Source organism: Oncorhynchus clarkii, chromosome 12, assembly GCF_045791955.1.
Source record: "Oncorhynchus clarkii lewisi isolate Uvic-CL-2024 chromosome 12, UVic_Ocla_1.0, whole genome shotgun sequence".
NCBI classification, from domain to species: domain Eukaryota; kingdom Metazoa; phylum Chordata; class Actinopteri; order Salmoniformes; family Salmonidae; genus Oncorhynchus; species Oncorhynchus clarkii.
The window spans coordinates 92,335,091-92,354,251 of record NC_092158.1 but is presented as its reverse complement, the minus strand read 5'-3'; the positions used below and the strand labels follow the sequence as shown (position 1 = coordinate 92,354,251).

Genomic DNA, 19,161 nt, shown 5'->3' with positions numbered 1-19,161 from the left:
TTTGAAATATCGTTCCACTTCATGATTGTGTCCCACTTGGTGTTGATTCTACACAAAAAAATACAGTTTTATATCTTTATGTTTGAAGCCTGAAATGTGGCAAAAGGTCGCAAAGTTCAAGGGGGCCGAATACTTTCGCAAGGCACTGTATATAGCCTCCACACTGACTCAGTACTGGTACCCCCTGTATATAACCTCCACACTGACTCAGTACCGGTACCCCCTGTACATAACCTCCACACTGACTCGGTACCGGTACCCCCTGTATATAGCCTCCACACTGACTCTGTACCGGTACCCCCTGTATATAGCCTCCACACTGACTCAGTACCGGTACCCCCTGTATATAGCCTCCACACTGACTCAGTACTGGTACCCCCTGTATATAGCCTCCACACTGACTCAGTACCGGTACCCCCTGTATATAGCCTCCACACTGACTCAGTACCGGTACCACCTGTATATAGCCTCCACACTGACTCAGTGCCGGTGCCCCCTGTATATAGCCTCCACACTGACTCAGTACCGGTACCCCCTGTATATAGCCTCCACACTGACTCAGTACCGGTACCCCCTGTATATAGCCTCCACACTGACTCAGTACCGGTACCCCCTGTATATAACCTCCACACTGACTCAGTACCGGTACCCCCTGTATATAACCTCCACACTGACTCTGTACGGGTACCTCCTGTATATAACCTCCACACTGACTCAGTACTGGTACCCCCTGTATATAACCTCCACACTGACTCAGTACCGGTACCCCCTGTATATAGCCTCCACACTGACTCAGTACCGGTACCCCCTGTATATAACCTCCACACTGACTCAGTACCGGTACCCCCTGTATATAGCCTCCACACTGACTCAGTACCGGTACCCCCTGTATATAGCCTCCACACTGACTCAGTACCGGTACCCCCTGTATATAACCTCCACATTGACTCTGTACCAGTACCCCCTGTATATAACCTCCACACTTTTATCTACTGACTGGTTCTGTTCTGCTGCTCTCTGGGCCCACTGTTCCCACCCCATTATCTGGCACACATCTCTCTCCTTTCCCAGCTGTAGAGTCCAGTTTTGGGCCATTTTTTCCATAACCCCCCTCTTCCCCAGGGATGAGTCATCATCACTGTAATATGAGACGAGGCAGGCAGGAAATGCTGCTCTGTCACACACACAGATTACCAGGATGGTGTGACGTCCGTGAGCAGTGTGTGTGTCTTAGATACTTCTGGCTTCTGGAAGAGAGGGAGTCAAAACATCCTGTAGTTGTCTCTCTCTGGTCTCTCTCTCTCTCTGGTCTCTCTCTCTCTCTGGTCTCTCTCTCTCTCTGGTCTCTCTCTCTCTCTGGTCTGTCTCTCTCTCTGGTCTGTCTCTCTCTCTGGTCTGTCTCTCTCTCTCTGGTCTGTCTCTCTCTCTCTGGTCTGTCTCTCTCTCTCTGGTCTGTCTCTCTCTCTCTGGTCTGTCTCTCTCTCTCTGGTCTGTCTCTCTCTGGTCTCTCTCTCTCTGGTCTGTCTCTCTCTGGTCTCTCTCTCTCTCTCTCTCTCTGGTCTCTCTCTCTCTCTCTGGTCTCTCTCTCTCTCTCTCTGGTCTCTTTCTCTCTCTCTGGTATCTCGCTCGCTCTCTCTCTCCTCTCACTCTCTCTCTCTCTGGTATCTCGCTCTCTCTAACTCCTCTCTCTCTCATACCTCTTATCTCTCTCTCCCCAGCCTGTATGCCCTCTACTCCCAATGGACATGTCATTGTATTCCAGATGACAATATTAGCTTTCCCATCCTTCACCGTCCCAAAATATACATGATCTTTGGCAACATCCCAAATGGCACCCTATTCCCTCCATAGTGAACTACCTTTGGGTCCTGGTCAAAATGAGTTCACTATATAGAGAATAGGGTGCCATTTAGGATACTGCCCTTATCTCCACAAAACTGATAGACACCAGGAAGTGATGCAATGGCTCCAGTGAGGCATTTCCTGTGTCCTGCTGTCCATACACACTGATCTCTGATAGTGTTCTATGTAGGTCTTTCCATCCTCATCCAACTATTATTTTCTCTTGTTTATCAGTGCAGCTCCTCTGCTCTTCTGTTTCCTTCTCTCTCTCGCTCGCTCACTGGTCTCTCTCGCTCGCTCACTGGTCTCTCTCGCTCGCTCACTGGTCTCTCTCGCTCGCTCACTGGTCTCTCTCGCTCGCTCACTGGTCGCTCTCTCACTGGTCTCTCTCGCTCACTGGTCTCTCTCTCACTGGTCTCTCTCGCTCACTGGTCTCTCTCTCGGTCGCTCACTGGTCTCTCTCACTGGTCTCTCTCACTGGTCTCTCTCTCTGGTCTCTCTCTCTCTCTGGTCTCCCCTTCTCTCTCTGGTCTCTCTCTCACTGGTCTCTCTCTCTCTCTCTGGTCTCTCTCTCTCTCTCACTGGTCTCCCCTTCTCTCTCTGGTCTTTCTCTCTCACTGGTCTCTCTCTCACTGGTCTCTCTCTCACTGGTCTCTTTCTCTCTCTGTCACTGGTCTCTCTCTCTGGTCTCTCTCTCTCTCTCTGGTCTCTCTCTCTGGTCTCTCTCTCTCTCATAGTCAGTCATAGTGAGAGGAGGACTGTCAGTTAGTGGGTGTGTCCCAAAAAGCTCCCTATATAGTGCACTACTTTTGACCAGAGCTCCATTGGCCCTTTCTCCCTTATGGGCCCCTCCTCTCTATGAGCACTAGTGCACTATAAAGACACTAAGGGTGCCATTTGGGACTGAGACAGTCTGGTAGTTTCATAATGACAGGAGTTCAGCTCAGCATGATTGTCTGTTAAGAGGAACTGAAACAGAGACTAAGTTTCACTGCAAACGACTAACCACCAGCTTCCTGTTCCGTTGGGGGACTGGTTACGACTGGTTACGATTTGGAAACAGTGCGTTTTAGCATTTTTGGTACAAAGTTAGCATATCAATTGAACCTCTCCCACCCCCTCTCTCTCTCTCCCTCCTCTCTCTTCCTCTCCTCTCGCTCCTCCAGGTACGAGGCAGCTCGTCTCAGGCCAGAGAGGGGTTGAAGCGTCATTTCTCAGAGCTCCAGACGGCTGTGACCCGCCTCCTGACGGAGCGTCTGAGCGTGCTCCTTAGCGAGGTGGATGTCATCGAGCAGGACAGCGTTCGACCGTTGGACGACTGTCAGAAACTCATAGAACACGGAGTCAACACTGCAGACGAGCTGCTCCGAGAGGGTGAGGTATAGATAGACGGAGGGACGCATGGTTCAAATCCCCGAGCCCTTGAGCAAGGCACTTAACAAGGTGACCCTGGCCGTGACCCCACTCCTTGAGACTGTCTCAGGGGGAGTAGGGATATGCAAAATACACATGTCCCTTACACACTGTGTGTAACAGGACTAATATAATAATAATATAATATAATAATATAATCACCTCTCAAATTATTATGACTCTTACACACCATCAGAATCATGTTTCTCCTCCTCCTCCTCCTCAGTACCATCAGAATCATGTTTCTCCTCTTCCTCCTCCTCAGTTCCATCAGAATCATGTTTCTCCTCTTCCTCCTCCTCAGTTCCATCAGAATCATGTTTCTCCTCTTCCTCCTCCTCAGTACCATCAGAATCATGTTTCTCCTCTTCCTCCTCCTCAGTTCCATCAGAATCATGTTCCTCCTCCTCCTCCTCCTCCTCAGTACCATCAGAATCATGTTTCTCCTCTTCCTCCTCCTCAGTTCCATCAGAATCATGTTTCTCCTCCTCCTCCTCCTCCTCCTCCTCCTCAGTACCATCAGAATCATGTTTCTTCTCCTCCTCCTCCTCCTCCTCCTCCTCCTCAGTACCATCAGAATCATGTTTCTCCTCCTCCTCCTCCTCCTCAGTACCATCAGAATCATGTTTCTCCTCCTCCTCCTCCTCCTCCTCCTCCTCCTCCTCCTCAGTACCATCAGAATCATGTTTCTCCTCCTCCTCCTCCTCCTCCTCAGTACCATCAGAATCATGTTTCTCCTCTTCCTCCTCCTCAGTTCCATCAGAATCATGTTTCTCCTCATCCTCCTCATTACCATCAAAATCATGTTTCTCCTCCTCCTCCTCAGTACCATCAGAATCATGTTTCTCCTGTCCTCCTCCTCCTCCTCCTCCTCCTCAGTACCATCAGAATCATGTTTCTCCTGTCCTCTTCCTCCTCCTCCTCAGTACCATCAGAATCATGTTTCTCCTCCTCCTCCTCCTCCTCAGTACCATCAGAATCATGTTTCTCCTGTCCTCTTCCTCCTCATTACCATCAGAATCATGTTTCTCCTCCTCCTCAGTACCATCAGAATCATGTTTCTCCTGTCCTCTTCCTCCTCCTCCTCATTACCATCAGAATCATGTTTCTCCTGTCCTCCTCCTCCTCCTCCTCCTCAGTACCATCAGAATCATGTTTCTCCTGTCCTCTTCCTCCTCCTCCTCAGTACCATCAGAATCATGTTTCTCCTCCTCCTCCTCCTCCTCTTCCTCCTCCTCCTCAGTACCATCAGAATCATGTTTCTCCTGTCCTCTTCCTCCTCAGTACCATCAGAATCATGTTTCTCCTGTCCTCTTCCTCCTCCTCCTCAGTACCATCAGAATCATGTTTCTCTTGTCCTCTTCCTCCTCAGTACCATCAGAATCATGTTTCTCCTGTCCTCTTCCTCCTCCTCCTCAGTACCATCAGAATCATGTTTCTCCTCCTCCTCAGTACCGTCAGAATCGTGTTTCTCCTGTCCTCTTCCTCCTCAGTACCATCAGAATCATGTTTCTCCTGTCCTCTTCCTCCTCAGTACCATCAGAATCATGTTTCTCCTCCTCCTCCTCAGTTCCATCATGTTTCTCCTGTCCTCTTCCTCCTCAGTACCATCAGAATCATGTTTCTCCTGTCCTCCTCCTCCTCAGTGATCTCCTATGTAATGATTCACACTGTAATTAAACACTGATTAAAGGTTGTAATCCCTCCCCCTGTCTCCAGGTGAGGTAGCTATCCGTTGTGGTCTGGGGGAGAAGGAGGACCTGCTGGGCTGTTTCACCAAGAAGGCCCTTCAGATCCATCTGGACAGGTGAAGGAGAGAGAGGGAGTTGTCAGACTCTCTTTCACTATGTCATAACCTTTACATTGTCGTCTTAAAGTTAACTCGGTGTGTGTGTGTGGTGTGTGTGTGTGGTGTGTGTGTGTGTGTGTGCATTGTGTGTGTGTGTGTGTATATGTGTGTGCATTGTGTGTGTGCATTGTGTGTGTGTGTGTGTGTGTGCGCATTGTGTGTGTGTGTGGTGTGTGTTGTGTGTGTGTGTGTGCGTTGTGTGTGGTGTGTGTGTGTGTGTGTGTGTGTGTGTGTCTCTGTGTGTGTGTCTCAGCCTCCCGGAGGTACCAGTGTTAGTAGACGTGCCGTGTGTGTCTGCCCAGCTGGATGACTCTCTGCTGTACGCCGTGAGAGACAGAGTGTCACGACACGGATCCGTCTCTTCACACCCTCCAGTCCAGATAGAGGAGCTCCAGGAGAGACCTGGCAGTGTGTTAGTACGCTGGTGTAAGGTGAGGACACACACACACACACACTCTACAGGTGTTTTGACACTGATATTAACTAACTACTACACTGTACTGTGGGGTTGTGTGTTTCATAACATCTCTGTCTGTGTCCCTCTGTGTGTCTCTCTCTGTGTTTCTCTGTCTCTCTGTGTGTCTCTGTGTTTGTCTCTCTCTGTGTTTCTTTGTCTCTCTCTGTTTCTCTGTGTCTCTCTCTGTCTCTCTCTGTGTCTGTCTCTCTCTGTGTCTGTCTCTCTCTGTGTCTGTCTCTCTCTGTGTCTGTCTCTCTCTGTGTCTGTGTCTCTCTGTTTCTGTGTCTCTCTGTTTCTGTGTCTCTCTGTTTCTGTGTCTCTCTGTCTCTCTGTCTCTCTCTCTGTCTCTCTCTCTCTCTCTCTCTCTCTCTGTGTCTCTCTCTCTCTGTGTCTCTCTCTCTCTGTGTCTCTCTCTCTCTGTGTCTCTCTCTCTCTGTGTCTCTCTCTCTCTGTGTCTCTCTCTCTCTGTGTCTCTCTCTGTGTCTCTCTCTGTGTCTCTCTGTGTCTCTCTCTGTTTCTCTGTCTCTGTTTCTCTCTCTCTGTGTCTCTCTCTCTCTGTGTCTCTCTCTCTCTGTGTCTCTCTCTCTCTGTGTCTCTCTCTCTCTCTGTGTCTCTCTCTCTGTGTCTCTCTCTCTCTGTGTCTCTCTGTGTCTCTCTCTCTGTGTCTCTCTATGTCTCTCTCGCTCTGTGTCTCTCTCTAGGTGGATGATGAGTTTGCGGTGCAGGACTACCGTCTGCAGTATCGTCGCTCAGTGTCTGGTCAGTACCCAGGTCAAAAATGATTTAATATCCCAGAACTTATTCATTTCTTTGTGATGGTATGTCAATCGTATTTATTCAAAATTATTATAATAATCTAAGTCGGAATGTTTTAATAAAACATAACTTTTAAAAACGGATAAATACGTTTCTGAACAAAGGGACCAGCGACTGTCTCTCAGTGCAACAAAGGGACCGGCGACTGTCTCTCAGTGCAACAAAGGGACCGGCGACTGTCTCTCAGTGCAACAAAGGGACCGACGACTGTCTCTCAGTGCAACAAAGGGACCGGCGACTGTCTCTTATGGCAACAAAGGGACCGACGACTGTCTCTCAGTGCAACAAAGGGACCGGCGACTGTCTCTCAGTGCAACAAAGGGACCGGCGACTGTCTCTTATGGCAACAAAGGGACCGACGACTGTCTCTCAGTGCAACAAAGGGACCGGCGACTGTCTCTCAGTGCAACAAAGGGACCGGCGACTGTCTCTTATGGCAACAAAGGGACCGACGACTGTCTCTCAGTGCAACAAAGGGACCGGCGACTGTCTCTCAGTGCAACAAAGGGACCGGCGACTGTCTCTTATGGCAACAAAGGGACCGACGACTGTCTCTCAGTGCAACAAAGGGACCGGCGACTGTCTCTCAGTGCAACAAAGGGACCGACGACTGTCTCTCAGTGCAACAAAGGGACCGGCGACTGTCTCTTATGGCAACAAAGGGACCGACGACTGTCTCTCAGTGCAACAAAGGGACCGGCGACTGTCTCTCAGTGCAACAAAGGGACCGGCGACTGTCTCTTATGGCAACAAAGGGACCGACGACTGTCTCTCAGTGCAACAAAGGGACCGGCGACTGTCTCTCAGTGCAACAAAGGGACCGGCGACTGTCTCTTATGGCAACAAAGGGACCGACGACTGTCTCTCAGTGCAACAAAGGGACCGGCGACTGTCTCTCAGTGCAACAAAGGGACCGGCGACTGTCTCTTATGGCAACAAAGGGACCGACGACTGTCTCTCAGTGCAACAAAGGGACCGGCGACTGTCTCTCAGTGCAACAAAGGGACCGGCGACTGTCTCTTATGGCAACAAAGGGACCGACGACTGTCTCTCAGTGCAACAAAGGGACCGGCGACTGTCTCTCAGTGCAACAAAGGGACCGGCGACTGTCTCTTATGGCAACAAAGGGACCGACGACTGTCTCTCAGTGCAACAAAGGGACCGGCGACTGTCTCTCAGTGCAACAAAGGGACCGGCGACTGTCTCTTAGTGCAACAAAGGGACCGACGACTGTCTCTCAGTGCAACAAAGGGACCGGCGACTGTCTCTCAGTGCAACAAAGGGACCGGCGACTGTCTCTCAGTGCAACAAAAGGACCGGCGACTGTCTCTCAGTGCAACAAAAGGACCGGCGACTGTCTCTTATGGCAACAAAGGGACCGGCGACTGTCTCTCAGTGCAACAAAAGGACCGGCGACTGTCTCTTATGGCAACAAAGGGACCGGCGACTGTCTCTCAGTGCAACAAAGGGACCGGCGACTGTCTCTCAGTGCAACAAAGGGACCGGCGACTGTCTCTTATGGCAACAAAGGGACCGGCGACTGTCTCTTATGGCAACAAAGGGACCGACGACTGTCTCTCAGTGCAACAAAGGGACCGGCGACTGTCTCTCAGTGCAACAAAGGGACCGGCGACTGTCTCTTATGGCAACAAAGGGACCGACGACTGTCTCTCAGTGCAACAAAGGGACCGGCGACTGTCTCTCAGTGCAACAAAGGGACCGGCGACTGTCTCTTATGGCAACAAAGGGACCGACGACTGTCTCTCAGTGCAACAAAGGGACCGGCGACTGTCTCTCAGTGCAACAAAGGGACCGGCGACTGTCTCTTAGTGCAACAAAGGGACCGACGACTGTCTCTCAGTGCAACAAAGGGACCGGCGACTGTCTCTCAGTGCAACAAAGGGACCGGCGACTGTCTCTCAGTGCAACAAAAGGACCGGCGACTGTCTCTCAGTGCAACAAAAGGACCGGCGACTGTCTCTTATGGCAACAAAGGGACCGGCGACTGTCTCTCAGTGCAACAAAAGGACCGGCGACTGTCTCTTATGGCAACAAAGGGACCGGCGACTGTCTCTCAGTGCAACAAAGGGACCGGCGACTGTCTCTCAGTGCAACAAAGGGACCGGCGACTGTCTCTTATGGCAACAAAGGGACCGGCGACTGTCTCTTATGGCAACAAAGGGACCGGCGACTGTCTCTTAGTGCAACAAAGGGACCGGCGACTGTCTCTCAGTGCAACAAAGGGACCGGCGACTGTCTCTCAGTGCAACAAAGGGACCGGCGACTGTCTCTCAGTGCAACAAAGGGACCGGCGACTGTCTCTTATGGCAACAAAGGGACCGGCGACTGTCTCTTATGGCAACAAAGGGACCGGCGACTGTCTCTCAGTGCAACAAAGGGACCGGCGACTGTCTCTTATGGCAACAAAGGGACCGGCGACTGTCTCTCAGTGCAACAAAGGGACCGGCGACTGTCTCTCAGTGCAACAAAGGGACCGGCGACTGTCTCTCAGTGCAACAAAGGGACCGGCGACTGTCTCTCAGTGCAACAAAGGGACCGGCGACTGTCTCTCAGTGCAACAAAGGGACCGGCGACTGTCTCTCAGTGCAACAAAGGGACCGGCGACTGTCTCTCAGTGCAACAAAGGGACCGGCGACTGTCTCTCAGTGCAACAAAGGGACCGGCGACTGTCTCTTATGGCAACAAAGGGACCGGCGACTGTCTCTTATGGCAACAAAGGGACCGGCGACTGTCTCTCAGTGCAACAAAGGGACCGGCGACTGTCTCTTATGGCAACAAAGGGACCGGCGACTGTCTCTCAGTGCAACAAAGGGACCGGCGACTGTCTCTCAGTGCAACAAAGGGACCGGCGACTGTCTCTCAGTGCAACAAAGGGACCGGCGACTGTCTCTCAGTGCAACAAAGGGACCGGCGACTGTCTCTCAGTGCAACAAAGGGACCGGCGACTGTCTCTTATGGCAACAAAGGGACCGGCGACTGTCTCTTATGGCAACAAAGGGACCGGCGACTGTCTCTCAGTGCAACAAAGGGACCGGCGACTGTCTCTTATGGCAACAAAGGGACCGGCGACTGTCTCTCAGTGCAACAAAGGGACCGGCGACTGTCTCTCAGTGCAACAAAGGGACCGGCGACTGTCTCTTATGGCAACAAAGGGACCGGCGACTGTCTCTCAGTGCAACAAAGGGACCGGCGACTGTCTCTCAGTGCAACAAAGGGACTGGCGACTGTCTCTCAGTGCAACAAAGGGACCGGCGACTGTCTCTCAGTGCAACAAAGGGACCGGCGACTGTCTCTTATGGCAACAAAGGGACCGGCGACTGTCTCTTATGGCAACAAAGGGACCGACGACTGTCTCTCAGTGCAACAAAGGGACCGGCGACTGTCTCTCAGTGCAACAAAGGGACCGGCGACTGTCTCTCAGTGCAACAAAAGGACCGGCGACTGTCTCTCAGTGCAACAAAAGGACCGGCGACTGTCTCTTATGGCAACAAAGGGACCGGCGACTGTCTCTCAGTGCAACAAAAGGACCGGCGACTGTCTCTTATGGCAACAAAGGGACCGGCGACTGTCTCTCAGTGCAACAAAGGGACCGGCGACTGTCTCTCAGTGCAACAAAGGGACCGGCGACTGTCTCTTATGGCAACAAAGGGACCGGCGACTGTCTCTTATGGCAACAAAGGGACCGACGACTGTCTCTCAGTGCAACAAAGGGACCGGCGACTGTCTCTCAGTGCAACAAAGGGACCGGCGACTGTCTCTTATGGCAACAAAGGGACCGACGACTGTCTCTCAGTGCAACAAAGGGACCGGCGACTGTCTCTCAGTGCAACAAAGGGACCGGCGACTGTCTCTTATGGCAACAAAGGGACCGACGACTGTCTCTCAGTGCAACAAAGGGACCGGCGACTGTCTCTCAGTGCAACAAAGGGACCGGCGACTGTCTCTTAGTGCAACAAAGGGACCGACGACTGTCTCTCAGTGCAACAAAGGGACCGGCGACTGTCTCTCAGTGCAACAAAGGGACCGGCGACTGTCTCTCAGTGCAACAAAAGGACCGGCGACTGTCTCTCAGTGCAACAAAAGGACCGGCGACTGTCTCTTATGGCAACAAAGGGACCGGCGACTGTCTCTCAGTGCAACAAAAGGACCGGCGACTGTCTCTTATGGCAACAAAGGGACCGGCGACTGTCTCTCAGTGCAACAAAGGGACCGGCGACTGTCTCTCAGTGCAACAAAGGGACCGGCGACTGTCTCTTATGGCAACAAAGGGACCGGCGACTGTCTCTTATGGCAACAAAGGGACCGGCGACTGTCTCTTAGTGCAACAAAGGGACCGGCGACTGTCTCTCAGTGCAACAAAGGGACCGGCGACTGTCTCTCAGTGCAACAAAGGGACCGGCGACTGTCTCTCAGTGCAACAAAGGGACCGGCGACTGTCTCTTATGGCAACAAAGGGACCGGCGACTGTCTCTTATGGCAACAAAGGGACCGGCGACTGTCTCTCAGTGCAACAAAGGGACCGGCGACTGTCTCTTATGGCAACAAAGGGACCGGCGACTGTCTCTCAGTGCAACAAAGGGACCGGCGACTGTCTCTCAGTGCAACAAAGGGACCGGCGACTGTCTCTCAGTGCAACAAAGGGACCGGCGACTGTCTCTCAGTGCAACAAAGGGACCGGCGACTGTCTCTCAGTGCAACAAAGGGACCGGCGACTGTCTCTTATGGCAACAAAGGGACCGGCGACTGTCTCTTATGGCAACAAAGGGACCGGCGACTGTCTCTCAGTGCAACAAAGGGACCGGCGACTGTCTCTCAGTGCAACAAAGGGACCGGCGACTGTCTCTCAGTGCAACAAAGGGACCGGCGACTGTCTCTCAGTGCAACAAAGGGACCGGCGACTGTCTCTCAGTGAAACAAAGGGACCGGCGACTGTCTCTTATGGCAACAAAGGGACCGGCGACTGTCTCTTATGGCAACAAAGGGACCGGCGACTGTCTCTCAGTGCAACAAAGGGACCGGCGACTGTCTCTTATGGCAACAAAGGGACCGGCGACTGTCTCTCAGTGCAACAAAGGGACCGGCGACTGTCTCTCAGTGCAACAAAGGGACCGGCGACTGTCTCTTATGGCAACAAAGGGACCGGCGACTGTCTCTCAGTGCAACAAAGGGACCGGCGACTGTCTCTCAGTGCAACAAAGGGACCGGCGACTGTCTCTCAGTGCAACAAAGGGACCGGCGACTGTCTCTCAGTGCAACAAAGGGACCGGCGACTGTCTCTTATGGCAACAAAGGGACCGGCGACTGTCTCTTATGGCAACAAAGGGACCGGCGACTGTCTCTCAGTGCAACAAAGGGACCGGCGACTGTCTCTTATGGCAACAAAGGGACCGGCGACTGTCTCTCAGTGCAACAAAGGGACCGGCGACTGTCTCTCAGTGCAACAAAGGGACCGGCGACTGTCTCTCAGTGCAACAAAGGGACCGGCGACTGTCTCTCAGTGCAACAAAGGGACCGGCGACTGTCTCTCAGTGCAACAAAGGGACCGGCGACTGTCTCTCAGTGCAACAAAGGGACCGGCGACTGTCTCTTATGGCAACAAAGGGACCGGCGACTGTCTCTTATGGCAACAAAGGGACCGGCGACTGTCTCTCAGTGCAACAAAGGGACCGGCGACTGTCTCTCAGTGCAACAAAGGGACCGGCGACTGTCTCTTATGGCAACAAAGGGACCGGCGACTGTCTCTCAGTGCAACAAAGGGACCGGCGACTGTCTCTCAGTGCAACAAAGGGACCGGCGACTGTCTTTCAGTGCAACAAAGGGACCGGCGACTGTCTTTCAGTGCAACAAAGGGACCGGCGACTGTCTCTCAGTGCAACAAAGGGACCGGCGACTGTCTCTCAGTGCAACAAAGGGACCAGCGACTGTCTCTCAGTGCAACAAAGGGACCGGCGACTGTCTCTCAGTGCAACAAAGGGACCGACGACTGTCTCTCAGTGCAACAAAGGGACCGGCGACTGTCTCTCAGTGCAACAAAGGGACCGGCGACTGTCTCTCAGTGCAACAAAGGGACCGGCGACTGTCTCTCAGTGCAACAAAGGGACCGGCGACTGTCTCTCAGTGCAACAAAGGGACCGGCGACTGTCTCTCAGTGCAACAAAGGGACCGGCGACTGTCTCTTATGGCAACAAAGGGACCGGCGACTGTCTCTTATGGCAACAAAGGGACCGGCGACTGTCTCTTATGGCAACAAAGGGACCGGCGACTGTCTCTTATGGCAACAAAGGGACCGGCGACTGTCTCTTATGGCAACAAAGGGACCGGCGACTGTCTCTCAGTGCAACAAAGGGACCGGCGACTGTCTCTTATGGCAACAAAGGGACCGGCGACTGTCTCTTATGGCAACAAAGGGACCGGCGACTGTCTCTCAGTGCAACAAAGGGACCGGCGACTGTCTCTCAGTGCAACAAAGGGACCGGCGACTGTCTCTCAGTGCAACAAAGGGACCGGCGACTGTCTCTCAGTGCAACAAAGGGACCAGCGACTGTCTCTTACGGCAACAAAGGGACCGGCGACTGTCTCTCAGTGCAACAAAGGGACCGGCGACTGTCTCTCAGTGCAACAAAGGGACCGGCGACTGTCTCTCAGTGCAACAAAGGGACCGGCGACTGTCTCTCAGTGCAACAAAGGGACCGGCGACTGTCTCTCAGTGCAACAAAGGGACCGGCGACTGTCTCTTATGGCAACAAAGGGACCAGTCCTGATCCCATGAATCTGTTTGGGCCTGTAGATATGTTGTCCTAACCACAGAATTACATATTAGTACTACTTTATTAATATAGTATTAATATTATTAAGCTCTATCATATTATAACGTGAAATATATTCTAAAATGTAATTGTATGAATGGTACATTATAATATGAATAATATGTTTTAATTGAATAGTACTTTATCATATGAATAGTTCTTTATCATATGAATAGTACTTTATCATATGAATAGTACTTTATCATATGACTAGTACTTTATAGTATGAATAGTACTTTATAATAGGAATAGTACTTTATCATATGAATAGTACTTTATAATAGGAATAGTACTTTATCATATGAATAGTTATTTATCATATGAATAGTACTTTATAATATGAATAGTACTTTATCATATGAATAGTTCTTTATCATATGAATAGTACTTTATAATAGGAATAGTACTTTATCATATGAATAGTACTTTATAATAGGAATAGTACTTTATCATATGAATAGTTATTTATCATATGAATAGTACTTTATATGAATAGTACTTTATAATATGACTAGTACTTTCTACTAGAATAGTGCTTTGTTAATGGTAGTTGATGGTCCTAACCTTGGTATCTTCCCCTTCAGGTCAGTACGAAGACACCTACATCGGGCCGGAGCAGGAGTTCCTGGTCCTACACCTGGACCCCCACACTGATCATCTGTTCAGGGTGTGTGCCCGGGGGGAGGGACGTACCGAGTGGAGCCCCTGGAGTGTCCCACAGACAGGATACACCACGCTGGCACCCCATGGTAAACACACACACTATAGGGTAAACACTCACACACTATAGGGTAAACACACACGACATGGTAAACACACACACACCACAGGGTAAACACACACACACACACACACACACCACAGGGTAAACAGAGACACACACACCCCAGGGTAAACACAGACACCCCAGGGTAAACACAGACACACCTGGAGCAGATACAGGGTGATGCGTTCAGCTAAAGGTTCTGCATGCTGACACAGTGTGGTCTACGAACCTCAAAGTACGTCTCTGATGGTATTTCTGTGTCTCAGATGGTATTTCTGTGTCTCTGATGGTATTTCTGTGTCTCTGATGGTATTTCTGTGTCTCTGATGGTATTTCTGTGTCTCAGATGGTATTTTTGCGTCTCAGATGGTATTTCTGTGTCTCTGATGGTATTTCTGTGTCTCAGATGGTGTTTCTGTGTCTCTGATGGTGTGTGCTCGCGTAACCTGTAGACGTTTGTTGGTCTCGTGTATCGTGAGACACTAGCTCTGGTCCAGGGCATCAGTGTGTTAGGCACATAATAGTCAGGGTACTAGTTCTGGTCCAGGGTGTAATGTTAACCATTGTTGTTTGTGCAGCTAGCTAGTACGCACACACTAGCTACTTAGTACACACTAGCTACCTAGTACACACTAGCTACTTAGCACACACTAGCTACTTAGCACACACTAGCTACCTAGTACACACTAGCTACCTAGTACACACTAGCTACTTAGTACACACTAGCTACTTAGTACACACTAGCTACCTAGTACACACTAGCTACTTAGTACACACTAGCTACCTAGTACACACTAGCTACTTAGCACACACTAGCTACTTAGCACACACTAGCTACTTAGCACACACTAGCTACTTAGCACACACTAGCTACTTAGTACACACTAGCTACTTAGCACACACTAGCTGCTTAGCACACACTAGCTGCTTAGCACACACTAGCTACTTAGCACACACTAGCTACTTAGCACACACTAGCTACCTAGTTTGTAATTTCACCTCCCGTGCTGTTGGTGTCAGTAAAGCACCGTCCTCTCTGGCATCACTCAAAATCCTGTCTCATCTCCTGTGTCTCAGTGTCTGTGGCGTGAGAAGGTGTGTCTCCTGGAGCCAGACCTGTTGAAATGCAGTCGGGCCTCGACTGAAGATGTACTGTTGTCATGGTTTCTGTCTTCTTCTCGGTGGTGTGTGTTTCTCTGACTGTGTGTGTGTTTCTCTGACCATGTGTGTGTGTGTTTCTCTGACCGTGTGTGTGTTCCAGAGTGGTGTCCAGGCAGTGAGGGCTACATCCTCAGCAGTAGAAGGAACATCGCCATGCGGAGTGACTCGTCCCCCTCTAAAGCTGGGGTTCTCTACTCCAACGCTCCAACCTACTTCTGTGGACAGACGCTCACCTTCAAGTCAGTGCACACACTCCCTCCCTCTCTCTCTCTCCCCCTGTCTCTCTCTCTCCCTCTCTCTCTCTCTCTCCCTCTGTCTCCCTCCCTCTCTCTCTCTCTGTCTCTCTCCATCACAATCTCTAGCGTAATGTTATGCTGTGATTAATGTGTGTATGGTGTGCTTGCGTAGGATCTCTGCGACGGGCCAGATGGACAAGCGGGACAGTATCGGGGTGTGTGTGGGGTGTGAGGGAGAGGCGGAGTCTCTGCAGAGGGACCAGGCTGTCTGTATCTCCACCAACGGTACGTTGCTCACAGTCACTTTTTATTTTGGTAAAGCGTACAATTACAGAGTAGCAGCAGCGTTAAAAGGTAAAACGTCAAGATTTTTTTCTCACCTTCTCTTTATCCCTCTTCTCTCCCCCTCTTCCTTTTCTCTTTATCTCTCTTCTCTCTCTCCCCCCTCTTCTTTCTCCCTCTTCTCTCTCTCCCTTTTCTCTTTATCTCTCTTCTCTCTCTCCCTTTTCTCTTTCTCTCTTCTCTCTCTCCTCTCTCTCCCTCCTCTCTTCCCCTCTTCTTTCTCCCTCTCCCTTTTCTCTTTCTCTCTTCTCTCCCTCCCCCTCTTCTCTCTCTCCCTCTTCTCTCTCCCCCTCTTCTCTCTCTCCCCCTCTTCTCTCTCTCCCTCTTCTCTCTCTCTCCCTCTTCTCTCTCTCTCCCTCTTCTCTCTCTCTCCCTCTTCTCTCTCTCCCCCTCTTCTCTCTCTCCCTCTTCTCTTTATCTCTCTTCTCTCTCTCTCCCTCTTCTCTCTCTCTCTTCCTCTTCTCTCTCTCCCCCTCTTCTCCCCTCCAGGAGCAGTGTTTGTCAACGGTAAAGAGATGACCAACCAGCTGCCTTCCATCACCCTCGGCTCTGCTGTGACCTTCGATATGGAAGTGGTCAACCTACTTCCTATTAGCAACAACAACAACCTTAGCGACGGAGGCAACTTCAAGCTGAGGGTTACGATTGGCTCAGGGAACCGGGAAGTGGTGTTTGATTGGCTGCTGGACCAGGGGGTGGACTGCCTGTTCTTTGGCTGCTCCTTAGCCCACCCTGGTTGGAAGGTGCTGGTGTTCTGAGGCTGCTGATTGGACAGCAGACCTGTCAGTCAACACAAAGGGACAAGCAGGGTAACAGTCCTGTCTGCTGGAGTTGTCCTGTCCCAAATCAACCCCTAGACCAGTGCTATTCAAACTTTTTAGCAGGGACTCTATTTTGTTGTGTGCAATTTTTCATGAACCCAACCCCAAAATAATAAAAAAACAGTACATTTTAGATTTTTACATCAACGAATAACCCTTAATTCATGACATTTACAAGAAACCAAAATAAATGTACTCAATTTTATTTTTCAAATACGTTTGTACATTGTCTCATACAATAATCTGTACTCGTACTATTTGTTTAGTGGGGGGGGTCGCGATCCTCGCCTTTGAATACCACTGCCTTCGACACTTAGCCTCTACCCCCTATAGCAACTGTTCAGTGTTGGGGTATTTCTAAATGTGAATTCAACTGTTGTTTACAGTAAATGTACCCCTCTTTAACCCACTGTGACTCATCTGGTCCTTTCACCCCGGGAAAGGTTTCATCTGGCGCAGCGATCTGTGCTTCCTCCAGGTATGACTGGTGATGGCTGAGAGTTGTCTGCTCCGGTATCAGAAAATCTCAACTTTCTCCTCTTGGGCACCTGGATGGACAATGTACACAAAGCCCTTTCTGACCTGTCTGATACGATATCCTGCCATCTGATACAGACTGATGTACCAGAACTGACCAATCATTATTCCTTTTCAAGACACACTCAGGCTGTGCATGAAATGGCACCCTATTCCCTACATAGTGCTATGGGCCTTGGTCAAAAGTAGTGGACTATATAGGGAATAGGGTGTCATTCCTGTGCCCTATTTCAGATGCACATTCTCTCCAAACGTCCTAAAATTGTTTTTTTTTAAACTTTTGAATGTGTGAACAATCAAATCAAATCAAATTTTATTTGTCACATACATGGTTAACAATAAGGTGGTCTCGCTCAGAGAAGTGAGACGTTGCCTTTCATCAAACACTTGAGCTGCAAAGCATGCTGGTCTGGTTTACCACAGAATAAAACACCATCACTGTGAAAAACGACTCACTCCAGAGATCGTAACCTCTTCTTCGTCGGTCTCTCCTCTCCCCGTCGACCCCAGTTTTCAGTTCTCTAGCTCGGTGTGAGCAGAACTCATGCGGTGTACAACGTTCAGATTCTGTAAGTGTTCTGAATCCGATTCAGATCAGATTTCATGCTCTTAATGTGCTTTTTAAAAAGTTTTTTTTGCTAACAGTATTCACAACCATGTAATGTAACTTCCCTTGTAGACATTGATGTACTTTCATGTGAATTTTTGGGGGAACTTGTTCTACTTGTGAGAGGTGAATTCATATTTTCAAAACGGCATCCCATTTCCTCTAGACCACTATAGGGACTAGGGGGCCGTTGTGGGTTGCTTCCTGCGGTTCTGCAGAGATGGTATGGTTGCTGTGGTTACAGAGCGCTCTTCAGCAGACTGACTGTTGAGTTCGATGGTTCAAATTTAAAATGAACCTTTATTTAACTAGGCAAGTCAGGAACGAACTAAATGTTATTTACAATGACTGCCTACCCTCCTCCCCTAACCCGGGCGATGCTGGGCCAAACCCTATGGGACTCCCGATCATGGCCGGTTGTGTGACAGCCTGGAAACGAACCAGGGTCTGTAGTGACTTCTCTGGCACTGCAATACAGTGCCTTAGACCGCTGCGCCACTCGGGGAGTGTGACAGGTTAACAGTGGTCATACATGCTGTAAGACACTGCTAGATAAAAGCTATAGCTTGGATACAGTATATAGCTGTATAGTTACTCTGTGGCAGTGTTGCTTCACGTCCAAATCATCTGATATCAGTGAAAGGCTGCCAATGGCGCAAGGGAAGGAGTGTGGGGTTGGGTTGGAACCAGGCCACCTGTTATAGTGGGGTCGTCCTCAGCTGTCTTGTCATCCACCACCCTCTTCATGCAAACAGCCGTCTCAGATTCCTTTAACTGTGTGTCTGAGTCCCAAATAGCACCCTATCCCCTATCTAGTGCACTACTTTTTGACCAGGATCCATAGGGCCGGTTAAAAGAAGTGCATCAGATAGGGTGCCATTTGGAATGCTGACTGTGACTTGTAATCAGGGTTGGGGGCTCAGTTTCATTTCAATTCGGGGAGTTTAACTGAACTTCCGATTTGCGTTAAAGTGGAATGTGAGTCGACTTCCTAAAATGGCATTGACCCCAGTCCTGCTTGTTATCAGGCTTATTATTGACATCTGTGTTTGTGTCTTCCTTCAGTACAGAACGAATGTCCCAGAAACATCCAATAAATTGCTTAGTCATCTATTTTTGGTAATTTTTTTGTGTCTGAAATATGAAACAATCCAAAATTGGAGCTACACCAAGAGATGGACAGAAGTCAGGATGTTGGGTCAGCCAGGCTAGCAGACCATTTCTACTAGCCAGGGTAACAACGGGGTCCAAAATGTGCCGGCCCGTGTCATGGGTTGGAAATACAACATTTGGCTGGTCTGACGGGCTAGTTGGGCACATTCCTACTGGCCCAGTCTGAAAAGTTCTGTTCTCGGGCTCGCTGAAGGTCTATCCCCTTTCCTAACATGTGAATGAGAGTTACAGTAATGTGACCAGTAGTGTTAGAACCGTATCCATGAGATAGTGACCAGTAGTGTTAGAACCGTATCCATGAGAACGTGACAAGT

At 50.2% G+C, this 19,161-nt stretch overlaps 1 protein-coding gene across 4 annotated transcripts in view; it reads left to right on the top strand.

Annotated features, from left to right (window-relative positions):
• The window catches only part of LOC139421665 (cytokine receptor-like factor 3), a 36,319-nt gene extending 17,530 nt beyond the window's left edge, over positions 1-18,789 (top strand). For 2 of the 4 annotated variants that reach the window (XM_071172751.1, XM_071172752.1), the window contains exons 3-10: positions 3,009-3,216; positions 4,975-5,062; positions 5,358-5,535; positions 6,263-6,332; positions 13,789-13,953; positions 15,232-15,370; positions 15,540-15,652; positions 16,199-18,787. In XM_071172751.1, coding sequence (XP_071028852.1) covers positions 3,009-3,216; positions 4,975-5,062; positions 5,358-5,535; positions 6,263-6,332; positions 13,789-13,953; positions 15,232-15,370; positions 15,540-15,652; positions 16,199-16,467 — 1,230 coding nt within the window. In that variant the 3' untranslated portion in view covers positions 16,468-18,787. Of the gene's footprint in view, positions 1-3,008; positions 3,217-4,974; positions 5,063-5,357; positions 5,536-6,262; positions 6,333-13,788; positions 13,954-15,231; positions 15,371-15,539; positions 15,653-16,198 lie in introns of all 4 variants that reach the window. The other 2 variants (XM_071172755.1, XM_071172753.1) reach the window with 2 other exon arrangements.
• The last annotated feature ends 372 nt before the right edge of the window (positions 18,790-19,161 follow it).